The 14308-nt window shown below is 29.7% G+C and overlaps 1 protein-coding gene across 1 annotated transcript in view; it reads right to left on the reverse strand.

Moving 5' to 3' along the window:
- Nucleotides 1-311: 311 nt before the first annotated feature.
- Nucleotides 312-14308, reverse strand: part of LOC139484110 (transient receptor potential cation channel subfamily M member-like 2) — a 36103-nt gene continuing 22106 nt past the window's right edge. The window contains exon 10 of the mRNA XM_071267837.1: nucleotides 312-549. Within this exon, the coding sequence (XP_071123938.1) occupies nucleotides 312-549 (238 nt within the window). The remainder of the gene's footprint in view (nucleotides 550-14308) is intronic.

Raw genomic sequence — 14308 nt, forward strand, 5'->3', positions numbered from 1 at the left:
TTTATCTTTTAATGACAGATAATTCTAATCCATGTGATGTCATGTATACCTTATTTCGAGCTGGTGTTTAGCATGTGCTACTATTTAAGGTTATTGTGCCTTTTTTATTTATTTTTATGACGGATAATTGTATTAACGTCAATGGTATGCACACCTTATTTCGTTATCTAAATATATTAAGCCGCATAGTGATTTATTTTCAAACATGGTGAATAAACAATGAAAAATCTTTGTATAAAACAGGATTACTAATTTCAAGAGATGAAACTATGAAATTATACCTTGTGGTTTTTTTCGCTCTCATTTAACACTTATTTATTTGTGTTGTGTACCTTAAGATCTGATGTATAATCTAAAATACCACCCTTCCAAATTTTATTTAGACTCGTTTGACAGGCAGCATGTCCCATAAATTTCATCAGCGTAAATTTCTCGACTATTTCAAAAACTGTGTAGTTTTCTACTTTGTTCACCAACAGTTTCCGAGCCTGGTTTTTATCTATGCAATACAATTCTGTCATCACTTTATATGCAAGGTCTTCAAAATAACTGGAAATAAATCATAACAAAGCTTTTAGGATAATTATACACAATGTTGTAATATTACTTGCTGCTTTCATTCTCTTTCATTCTACATGCTAAAGTATATAACTTTTCTAAATACGAATTACGTAGCACCATTCATGCCATACTTGATTAGACACTGTAATCATTACGCCAAAGGATTAAAATGCAGAAGTTGAAATCATCCCTTCGAGTATTTTACAGACGTCATCATGAGTTGGTCGGTCGTAATGGGATATTTTTCACAGATGGCGACGGGTATGTTCTTAATTTTGTCACTATTACCACACCCTCTATTCCTCGAATGTGACCTACCAAATCAAATTTAGCGCCGGGTTTGTATTCACATAACAACAGGAAGGTTGTTTAATGTGAAATAGGATCTGCTTAATTTTCCAAAGCGCCTGCAATCATTCTCGGTATTAGGTGGGAATCGTCAAAATAACGCTATATTGTTTATATTGTCATTGATATATGTTTTTTGCAACGAAGTTGTCAATCTACTTATGACTAAAGAGTTAGAATATTACTTCAATATCTTTTTCCTCTTGTTTTATGAAAAGTTCGAAATTGACAATTGAATAAATGAAAACCGTCGCGATTCGCAACATTTCTATTCTGTAGTTTTTCGTCTGTTTCAACACCGACAAACCGATCAGAATGTGTGACAGACCTTCAACTTTCGACAATATCGTTACGTTAATACATATTTTAATGGGATACATCCTACCTAATCTATCTGGAAAAAACCAAATTGAATTATTTTTATTTCTGTTAGAGGGTTCTTGGTAAATTGTATTGTATATGAATATAAATTGATGTCGACAGCAGTTGCTTACAATCAGCACCCACTAAAATGACGATAATTTGCTAAAATATTAATCCACTTAATCTATCAAATATGCTGTCGACCAACACTTCTGTCTGGAACTCCGTTGAAACAATTCTTGTCACATGTGCTGCTGATGTTTTGCACAAAGCAAAACCCTCTATTATCTACAAGACGTCACCGTATAGGACTTAAAGTTTTTTTTGTTTTTTTTAGCTCAGTTTTAAGTTTTCTATATAGTTGTTTCCAAATTGGTTTATTTTTATCGTCATATTTCGTGTAAATGCGATCACGTTTGTAAATCTTTGTCAACTTATGAGATTGTTTTCTTCTGACTCTTTTTCGTCATTTATTGATTTTTGTTATGAAGACAATAGCCTATAATATATAGAAAGAAAGAGAAAACAGAAAAAAGGATTGTGATCAACAACAAAGAGTTAATAATTAAGATGTTAAGGGGCCAGCTGATACTAATACCCGGCTTCGGGTTTGGGATTTTTGTTTTATGTGTTGAAGACACTTTGATGGTCTTGTGTTGTTTTCTGCTCTGTGATCGGGTTGCTGTCTCTTTAACATATTCTCCGTTTCCTTCTCTAATTTAAATATAAATTCTTGTCTATACTGCTGCATAGTTATTTGTGTTTAAATCTAGAATATATAGAGTTGTGAATATTCGTTTTTGATATCTTAAAACAAAATATGTAAAACAGAAGTGTTTTCGTATTCTAAATTGGCTTCTGTATATTGTAGCGCCCTTTTTGAGTTGTCTCTGTGGAATTTGGACGGCAGCTTTATTGTTATTTGTTACAAAAACATATGCATTTATGGAATAAGTTAAGTTGACCTATAATTTTCTAAATGGTTGCATTGTTTTTATATTTTACAATTAGAAACTCGGTCAAATGTTGACATAACATGTAAGTTTAATTTGCGTATTTGTAATTCGTTTATACAAACCTGCAATGGTTCAGTTCAGATGCAGCGTAATAGTATACGAAAGAAAGCAAACAAATCCCATATGAAGGCAGTCTTCAATTGAAAGTCAGGGCATTCCATGTTAAAGGTATAATTAGACTATGAATAAGATGAAGAACAGCAATGAATGTGCGGTTCTTTCGATTAGTTTTTAGATTGTATGTGCATTTGTTTTCGTTCACGAATATGTATTCACCATTTAAAAACATGCTAGTCCACCCAATAGTTAACTCAATTTAATAAGGGCTCTTGCGACAAGTCAATTGTCCCTTATAGTATCCACTCTGTATGTGTGTCCTTCCTCCAGCTCTTTAATGTTGTGCCATTAGTCAGAATTTGTCTCGAACAATTAAACATTATTGAAACTTAATAATGGATGGTCGCTTCACATATTTTTTGACATGTACAGCTGATCGGGCACCTTGATATGAAAGCAGTCAGTTTTACCAGTACAACAAAAACACGAAATAAAGAAGTGTGTTGATTATATTTTGAGGTGAATTTGTTTTAATCTATTTTAGCCTACTTCCGCCGAGGATTGTCGATATTCATGTTTTTGAAGAAAAATGTAGTCTGTAGAGAAAGCCGCATTCCAATTGTTTACTTAAGAAAGGGGTTACATGTTATATGTTTTGCTGCCAGAAATATGGCTCTTATAAAAAGACTAGAAGATAGTGGAAGGTTTGATCAGGTGTGGTAGGTCAATTGTGAAATTTATGGCAGAACTGATAATTGTCTTCAAATGAAATATGGGTTGTATGATGACATCAACAGAAGACTGACAGAAGGGAAGTAATTCCGACTTTTTAGAGGTTAAGAAATATACATGTACTTTGTAGATTTAGATTACTCAATACTGAAAGAAGGGATTTAATTCTAGCTACCTTTTAAAAAACAATTATTACTTAAAGTTTGTATATTATTTTGAAGTTGTTCTGATCTGATTACATATTATGTCAAACAAAATAAGATTTATTAATATAGTTGAGTGAAATTTTAATTAAACAGAGAAAAATATTTCAAAAATTGAAACTGCAGCATTACATTGTATGCAGAAAACAGGAAGAATGCCTGTTGTCTTATATATTTTTTTGTCTAATAGATTCATCATTTTTTCGAATTGTTTTTTTTCCTTTTTTGTATTTTTTGTTTAAACAAGATACTTTCTCAGTACAAATAACCCATCTGATGAATATTGCTTTTAATTTAATTTGAGTTTTTGGACTTCACAATTTTTTTACTCATAGTTGAATGGGTTCTTTAAAGATCTTATCTGTTACCTGTCAAGGTCTAGATGACATAGAGAAGAGAAGAGATGTATTTAATTTCCTTAAGTCTAAAAAATGCAATATCTATTGTATTCAAGATACACATTTCACAATTGAAAGTGAAATGAATATCAAGACCATGTGGGGCTTTGTGCGTTATTTTTCATCTTTCTCCTCAAACTCTAGAGGAGTTGCTTTAATGTTTAATACTAATTTTGAATTTAGAGTATGAAAAGAGAAGAAAGAGGTAAATGGTAATTATCTAGCATTAAATATTGTTATAGACAAGGAGAGAGTAACACTTCTCTCATCGTATGGTCATAATGCAGATAATCATAATTTTTACCATCTTTTTATGTATATCATAGAAGATTTTGGAAATGAAAACTTTATAATATGTGGTGATTTTAATCTTGTATTATATCCCAATATAGACTATTGTAACTATCTGCATATTAATAACCCTAGTGCTAGAGATAAAGTTTTAGAAATCATAGATCAATAGAGCCTAATAGATCCTTTTACGGAACTTTTTCCAGACTTGCGTAGATATACATGCAGGAAAAAGAAGCCCTTGAAACAAGCTAGGTTGGATTTGTTTTTACAGATAACATGTTAACAAATTCAATAAATTGTAAAATAGAACCTAGCTATCGCTTGGATCATTCTTTTGTAATTTTAGAGCTACAATTTAACCCATTTATAAGAGCTAAAGGACTGTGGAAATTCAATAACTCCAAATAATATGATCAAGAATAAGTAAATATTGTTAAAGAAAACATAATTGATGTCAAGAAACAATATTGTGCACATGTTTATGATTTGGAACATATTGATGAAATTAATGATGAAAATTTGCAACTTATTATAAACACGCAATTATTTCTTGACACTTTATTGATGGAAATCAGAGGAAATATTATTTCATACGCAAGTTTTAAGAAAAATGAAAAGGATAAAAAGGTTTTTGATTTACAAAGGGAAATTGCTTCATTAGAAGCAAATTTTAAGGAAGAATTAATAAATCAATTAAAAGATAAAAAACAAGAACTAGAGATTATAAGGAAAGAAAAGATGAAGAGTAAATTAATACGTTCAAGGGTAAATTTTAAATAGATTGAAGAAGGAGGAAAGTAAACTAAATATTTACTTGTAAAATTATACCAAAAGTTGAAACAGAAGATGGAAGGATTATAAAAAAAACAATATGATAGTTTAAAAGAAACAAAAGTAATTTATGAAACACTATATAAAAATGGGGATTTTAGTTTAAATGGCTGTAACCATGGTAACAAAATTGAACAGTAAGAAAATTATTTAAAAAAAAATTAAATTTGAAAAATTGACAGAGGATGCAAAAAATAATTAGAAGGGGAGATAACTATAGCTGAAACAGGTTTGGAATTACAAAAAATGTAAAATAAAAAATCTCCTGGATCTGACGGCTTTTGCACTAAGTTTTTCATTTAAAAAAAAAAATATATATTTTATTGTACATTAGAATCTCTAAATTATGGATTCCACATTTGATCATTATCAGTCACTCAAAAATAAGGCATTATCATATGTTTGCCAAAGGATAACAAGCCACGGCATTTTCTGAAGAACTGGTGCCCCATTTCATTATTAAATACAGTTTATGAAATTTGGTTAGGAATGATCGCAAATAGATTTTAAAAAGTTTTAGATACACTTATCAATTTATATCAAACTGGCTTTATAAGTGGGCGTTATATGGGAGATAAAATACGACTTATGTATGATATTTTGCAGTATACTGAAGAAAAAGATATACCTGGTTTATTACTCCTCACAATACTTTTGGGGGTAATACCTTTAGCCATGCTAGTGAACCGATGAGGAAAGGTCCGAATTTGTTTTTAAATCACATTAAAAAATTATGAACAAACTAGATTTTCGAAAACAATTTCTCACGGAACACTTATTTATGATTTGAAGTTTCTCACTAATTCCAATATAAACAGTTTAAAAATGACAGACCATGCTTATTTAAAAAATACTCGAAAAACATTTTCCGTATCAAGTTGGATAGTCGTCAAAACAACCATACGATTGGAGCAATGCAATATAAACAAAGTATGCTATCAAACAAAATTAAAAACATTTGAATGCAACAATATGGTATAAATCTGTTTGATTTACCGAATTTGCATATTGTCATTCTGTCAGCTGTATATAATTTTGAAATATTAAATAAATTATATACTTGAAATAAACATTTCTTGACCAAATATAGATAAGAACTAATATTTTCATTAGATTGAAACAAAAAAATGTTAAAGAACATCTTTGAGATATAATACTGATCATTATATCGTAGAAGCGGAATGAATACATACAGGACTACTTTATGTCAGAAAGCACGACTGCAAAGTTTTTTATGACACATTTTCCGATTACAACAATTAATCGTTCCTTGAATATCCAATTTAATTTTAAAAATTATATCGGGAAAAATGATTTTTTTTAAAAGTTTGCATACTTTATTTAATGAAGTAGATATACAGTCACATTAAAAGACCACAAAAGAATATCATCCAAGTTATAGAAATTTTATTCATAAAGGGGGAGTAACCCCTGATAAAAAACATATAAAGTGTGGTCTGTTTTATTCAAAATATTTAAAAAAATCTTAACACGACTGAACACGATCTTACAGCTACCAAACAGATCTTTTTACCTTAGGTCTTTTTTGATCTGAACGTGATCTAATCAAGTCTTATTTGAATGTTAGAAGAATCTGTCTTGTTTATCTTGACACTACTGATCTGACTTCACACGGTATATCTGAAAAGAGTCTGAGTGTCTAAACAGGTCTTTACGTTTTTTCCTAGCGGTAAATTAAGTCAATCAAGACTTGATCAGATCAAAATGACCGTTTCTGACTTAAATCTGTCTACTAGTGATAATCAATTGGATAAAAGAACTTTACAATAATATTAGCTCTGCAGTCATTCAGGGTGGTAATTTATCAGAGTTCTTTGGTATTGGACGAGGCTGTAGACAGGGGGACACACTATTACCGTACCTTTTCGTATTATGTGCAGAGATGCTTGCAAATAAAGGTTAGAGGTAATACAAAAATACAGGGTATAGAAATTTCGCAGTTTGCAGATGACACTTCACTGATTTTGGATGGAAGTGAAGAATCTATGGAAGAAGCTTTATTAAAGCTAGATTGGTATGCAAAACCTTCTGGACTAAGGATAAATTTGACAAAAACTCAAGATGTATGGATTGGAAGTAAAAAATACAGTAGAGACATGTTATGCCAGAACAGAAATTTATCATCGGGGTCAACTTCTTTTAAACTGTTAGGGATAAACTTTTATATTGATCTTGATAAAATTTTCAACTTAAATTATACTGATAGGTATCTTCCGATAAATACATGGTCTAAAAGAAACTTAGCAGTTATTGGAAAAATATCTGTGGCTCTTATTCTTCCTATACTAAATCATCACTTTTTAACATTACAAAACCCTAATGCTGAGATGATTAAGAAAATTAAGGACGCTATTTATTATTTTTTTGAAACTCAACAGTTCATAGAGTAAAAAAGGAAGTGCTGCACATGGATTATAAGAATGGTGGGTTAAAGATGATAAATATTAAAACAACAAACACTATTTCAACAGTCAAAAACAAATTTTGGATTGATGTATTTAAAGCATTGCAGTATTTTGTAGATAACGATATAAACTCTACTTGGGAATATTTTCTTGCTAGTATATTATTGATGAATAAGAATATAAATATCAACAACAAACATGAATTTTATATAGAAGTTGGTATAATAAAGGTATTGTTTTTGTAAATGATGTGATTAGTAATAGTGGAAGGTTTCTCTCCTATGGGGAAATAAAAGACAATTTTGATATTTTTGGGAATGTAATGCTGTATAATAGTACCATTTCAGCATTAAATCAGACAGAGAAGCTGTATTCAAGGGGAGATAATAAGCTCGCAGAAGCTTTTATTCCTTCTTTTGTTCAAACCATTTTAAAAGAAAAAAAAACAGAACTAAAGATATATACTGGATGTTAATACCTAAAGTGGTTCCTAATGGGCAGAAAAAGTGGTATGAAATTTGGGAACTTAATGAATTAGAATGTTGAGAACTTTTCAAACTTCCCTTTGCAGTTACTAATAACAGAAAATTACAATTGTTACAGTTTAGAGTAATCATAGAATATTAGCTATAAACAATTTTTTTGTGTAAAGTTAATGTCATTCATAGTCAACTATGTATTTTTATAAGGAAGACATATAAACTATAGACTATGTACTATGGAATTGTGAAAAGGTCCAGCATTTATTAGAAAAAAATATATATATGGTTTTTATTTAATGGTATGTATAGGACTCATTCACAAAAAAAAAATTATTTCGTGCTGTCTTACATGTATAATACAAAGTGAAATTTCAAACCTGATTTATCTCTGTCATAAACAATATATTTATAATACAAGATATTTCCAAAAAGTTTTATCAATTCATGCTGTGAAGAAAGTACTAAGAAATCTATATAATTTAGAGAAGTGTATAGCAGTAAGAAACAATAAACTTGAGAGTTTAAAAAAAATTTGGATTCAATTTACTCATTTGTTCGATTGTAATTAAAGTCTTATAATAATTCATATGTTAAAAATATGATTTGTGAACTAACATTAAAAAAAATGATCAGAACAGTATATCTATTTTCATTTTCTTTTCTTTTGTATTATGTTTTTTCTTTTTTTTATTTATTATTCAAATTTTGTTAATTTCACTAATTTTTCTTCTATATGTCCATTCTTAAAAAATCATAAAACTTAGAATATATGTATGTTTGTTAAAATAATTATTCTAATATGATCATAAAATTATTTGTGGTCCATTTTTTTATTGAACATTTATTATGTTATTTTTTTAAATGCAAATGAAAAATGTGATATCATCTTATAGTAACTACAGCTGATATAATGTTTGGTAAAATGAACTAACAAATACTAACACATATATATTTACATGATCTATTGCCAACATTAACGAGAACAGGATAAGATATCGGTATTCGATGTTTTCATTTCTAACAAATGTACAGATTTCAATAATTAATGAAATTAAAAAAACGAAAAACAATCATATCTTCATTGATCAATGAATATATTAATCTGGGTCGACATTTTGTAGACTGACCTGCCATGAACATATACTAGTCTATTTTTTTGGAAAATCGGTTCTTAATGGTCAGCAATAATCATGATATAACGTAAGGATTGGTGTTTGTTAAAATGTCCGAACACCATGCTTGTCAGCTTTCATCTTTATTACCCTCTAAACATGAATCTTCAGATTGCCCTGATAGCACATGCATGCTTATTTGTTATTAAGGTGTATATTTCAAATTTTAATTAGTATAATAACAAACAAATAAAGTATTAAGCGTATATGCATACATGAGTCTGTGCATGCATGACACTTATGGCTATCGCTTGCCGGCATTTAATACAAAGGCAGACAAATGAGATGTTATGATTTGCAAGAACTATTATTTATTGTTATGTAGATTTGATAGTCATCATACTATCATTTCAAATCATCCCTTTCAGTTGACATTGAAGTTTTTGTCTTGGTTAATTTGTAACTTTTTCTGATGTCTATAGTCATTTGATTATATAAATGTTTATTTGTGATATTGATTCACAATACACATATGTATCTGAAGTCTATAGATATAGGAAGATGTGGTATGAGTGCCAATGAGACAACTCTCCGTCCAAGTCACACTTTATAAAAGTAAATCATTATAGGTCAAGGTACGGTCGTCAGCACAGAGCCTGGGCTCACACCAAACAGCAAGCTACAACAATTACTAGTGTTAACCATTAAAACGGGAACACCAACGGTCTAATCTACATAAAAATGAGAAACGAGAAACACTTTTTAACCACATCTACAAACGACAACTACTGAACATCAGATTCCTGACTTCAGATAGGTGCAAACAATTGCAGCGAATTAGACGTTTAAATGGTACCAAACCATTTCTGATCTGAGACGCTAGTGTAACATCACAACATAGAAAACATACTATAAAATATTAATTGGAATGACTTAACTCTATGAAAAAAAACCATAAAAACAAAAATGAGTGATAGTAGTCACAAATGAACATACACTGAACGAATAAATTGAATCTATGATACAATGTAAATATGAAGTAATAAAATAAGAGATGAATAATTATAAATAGGAAAAGTATTATACCACTGTGAATTGCTAAACAGTTTACGAAAGCCATCCACTTTGGAAAAAAATACGTATAATATAATATTAAACACAGATAAATGAAAATAATGTTGTTGTTAAGTATACTTTTGTTTCTGTCTGTATGATCTTTTAGGAATATTAAGAACTTTTTTGTAGATCAATAAAACTATTTTAAAAACTTGGCACACGTGGGATAAATATATATCAACAATAAAACTATAAATTGGTGCTCAATAAATCTTCATGAATAGTGCCGGAAGTTTGATGTATATACAGTATAAAAAGAGAAAGGAAATAACTTTGATGTTCAGAGTACGAAGAAGGAAGGAAGGATTCCATTATTGTCAAAACTGACTCTGGAACATGGAAGACAACAAAATAAAAATATTACACCAGAGGAAATGACTGTGCACTTCTTTCTTGTAAGATTAACAAGGAAATGTTCACATTAATATTCATCTTAATTTTTATACCAGTTATTGAGATAATTTTTCAGTACAACATTTACATATGACAATTGTAAGTATTATATGTTTCTTCATTTGTTATGGATCATGGAAAACCACAATAATTGTATGCATTGTGATAAGGATTTGTAGTTTAATATGACATACACAATGCTGTTGGTATTAAGTTTAAGAAAACTATCTGAAATGAATGAAACATTATCACAAGTTTTTATGATACTTTTGAAATAGACATTATGTATTTTTCAGTTAAATAATGCAGTCAGGGTTCTACTGCGTCAAAATTATCTCCCCATTATGCCAGTTCATTTTCACAATCGTAGAAATGGAAGCCATTGTAGGGTTGACGTGCTACCAATTTTGTGGTTGAAAACCAACAAATTTATCCACATACATGTAGCACCATTACGATCCGTATACGTCAGTTGTATTGAACTTTATTAAGACAAATATATCTACTAGCTAATGATCATCAGTAAATAATCTTGTCTGCATTGATTCAACATAAAACTATTGTCTGATCGGTTGTCAGATGAAATATTCGAAAATTCTTAAACATTAAAAAAAATTCTAATTAAATATTTCGCGGAAGTGCATTGAAGGTTATAAACCCTAGTCATCACATACGAAAAAAAAATATATTTCATCATCCAACTTAAAAAACTGTCGTCAAGTACTTTTATCAAAAAATAATAGCTATTCGAACACACCTACTCTGTTTTTGTGATTCATAAGATATATAGGTATTTCACTTGATCCATATATTTCATGTGTTTTCCGTCCGTGGTATTTAAAAAAAAAATTGGAGGTTATGCATTTTCTACATCCAACTTGATAGATACCCATGTCGTCGACTTGATATCTAATTGTTCTGCATAACTATGTAATAGATAAATTGAAAACTTATGCAAATGGTGTTTTTAACATAAAGCACTTCGCAATTGAGAAGAAAAATGTCGTTTTATTTGTTTCTATTAACATTAGTAAACATTATAATAAGCATTTATTGCCTTCTCTAACAAAGAGCTTCGATTCGTTTGTTCTATTTCAACTGAATTTTCGCCTGAATACTCAAAATGAACTCTTTAAAAAGTATTAGTTCAAATGCCTACAACTTTATTTAATAAACAAATATATTTTCTAATAGACAAATAGACAATATGTTCATACTCTTATATCAACCTACAACATGTACATGCCCTAGTATTATATATTTTTCTGGTTTTAAATCTTGACCATTGCAATGACCTGTTTTTAAATTTATTATGTTAATATGCAAGTCACTGCAAGTATAAAAAAATGCATGTTCAACATTAAAAAATAGATCTAGATATTTTAGCTTAAACCTATATTGTTTCAAAAAAGATCCATGTACCCATGTCATGTGACGATTTTCCTTACTATCTATTTAAAACTTAAAAAAAAATTATTGTTTACTAAGGCTTAGCAAAGTAATATTTCTCATAAAACACTAGTTTGATAGAAGGGGCTCCATACTCAATCCACTAGACTAAGTGCTTGTTGGCTTTTTTTTTCTTATCAGGAGAATAATCTTAGTTTAGAAAGATTGTTTTGTCGTTCGTAATACGTTATCTCGTTATCCTACTAATCCTTGGTCATATCTTAAAGTCGTAAAAACACTATGAGAATTGAGGTTAAAAAAGTAACCAAGTTAATTTTATAAATGATTACACCTTATATTAGAAAGCCAGATTTCAATTGGTTGATAACCACTGTATTGTTCGCATATTCTGATGTTTTCCTCATTTCAAACGATACTACCTGTTTTTCTCCACTGCCGGTGAATTTTCCACAAATACCATGGTATTTGCTATTTTGGACATTTCCTTTTTTACCTTCTCAAGCATCATACGGCCAAAATTTTTCGGATAGGACGTTACATAAAAAAGCGAGCTCACGCGTATTAATACATGTATAAACCCCGCAGTTCTATGATAATATCCACTTACATTGTGTACATGTGTATCCTCAAAATTATGCATGAACATGTTTATGAATTACAACTTACAAGTAGTTATCTCCACCTGTACAGAGAGTTTCAATCCAAATGTATTCAAAGAAATTAAACAGATTTATCTTTTTATGGAGGGTTATTTGCGAAAAATATCAGTTGAGGACAGAGTTTCAGTCCCTTAACTAGTATTTTTCTCAAAGACCCCTCCATAATATGATATATCTGTTAATAATCTCTACACAAACGGAGTTAGAAATAAACATGGAGTTACGATAGTCACTATGAAAGCTCTTACACTATCTTAAAAAGTATAACGCTAGAGTATCCCCCCTTTTTCCGCTTATGTTTGTCGTAGGCATCGTGATTTTTTTCAAAATGCGCGAACACATTAAAGTATAAAAATGAAAAAAAAAATACATTGTTTTACATCTTTATTGTGTCTCTTTAGTCAAAAACTATCCAAATGTCGTTTATTTATTTCCAGCCAATTTGACACCATGAAGCGAAAACTCGATATGAATCATTTCAGTGTTTACATGTTGCCGCAAAAGGACTTCAGTATAATTCGTTTATAAAGATCGCATACTAATATATATTGATCTCTTTAAAACTTAGCATATTTATTCTTGGAAAGCTCATGAATACTAAAATTTATGTTGCTTGTCTTTTAGAATGAATAGAACATTTTCAAAATTGACATGAACGTTGACTTTTGGTGTGTGCATGGTTGGTTTCTATGTCACTTCTGTTATTTTCTTACTAACAAAATACAAATTTTAAGACAGAAACTGGTGTTAAAGTCGATATAACATATTTGTCAACCATGCAAATACAATCTTATTTTATTCGTTTATATATTTCTATAGAGCGTGCCGTTGTCTTGCGGTTGATGTTTACACGCCATCTTTGAATATTACCAATTACCATGGTAACGAGCTGTGGAGTTCTATGAAACCAGAAATTAATAGTTTAGATGATATAAGGGATGATCATAATAGTTTTTGGGTATGAAAGTTTTAAGACTAAAATTAAAAATAATTTCAAATTTCAATGTTTTTTTTACGAATAAGTAACCGATTCACTCTAGAAAAGCAGTGTTATTTTTAGACTTGTTTATATTTATATACCGTTTCGATTCCTAACATCACTAAAGAGAAATTAATTGTCAAAATCAGGACATGTACAAATTTTTGCACCTCATTTTTGCAGTGTAACATCTTTTCCGCAAACTTATTGTTTTTTGTTTTTTGTTTAAGAACAATTTATGAATTAAATTCAATTGTTACATCTGGTGATCCGTTTATTTGGCAAAAACAATGCGGACAGCAGGTTTAAAGAGAACATGTTCTACCTGCTTGTCAAATTATTTGTTTTTAATATACCTTTTTTCAACTTTTTGCTCCTTCAAAAATTTTTGTTTGTGTTATATTTAGACCGCTTCACCAAAATAGAATGTTTTGCATGCAAACATATGAGCCGCGTCGGATAGAAATCGACCTTATGCAATTCGACGTCAAACCGAGTAACGTTACGATAAAGTTTCACAAGTTTTCATACAGGTAGTTTCTGGCGTTATAAAAAAAAAACATGTCGCTTTCTGACAAAACTACGTTTTTTCAAAAAAATATTGTGGGGACATTTCTGATCGGATTTTAATGTACTAATACCAATAGAAGCAGAATTGCCACAGTTATATTTGTTTATTTGGATAAATTTTTGTTGTATAACGTTTTCAATTTTTGGTAATATAACCAGTATTGTTTTTGTTCAAATATTTCTTATGTATTTCAACGAAATTAAATTGTAAAAACTGTAACGTTTATACATGTTCATAACATGAGAAACAAAAGATATGGTCGACAAAACTATGACAAATTAAACTAGTATACTTTAGACGATTCTGCGTCTTTTAACTCTGTACTGGTGAAAATCCAACATAATATATAGTTATATG

Source organism: Mytilus edulis, chromosome 8, assembly GCF_963676685.1.
Source record: "Mytilus edulis chromosome 8, xbMytEdul2.2, whole genome shotgun sequence".
Taxonomy (NCBI): domain Eukaryota; kingdom Metazoa; phylum Mollusca; class Bivalvia; order Mytilida; family Mytilidae; genus Mytilus; species Mytilus edulis.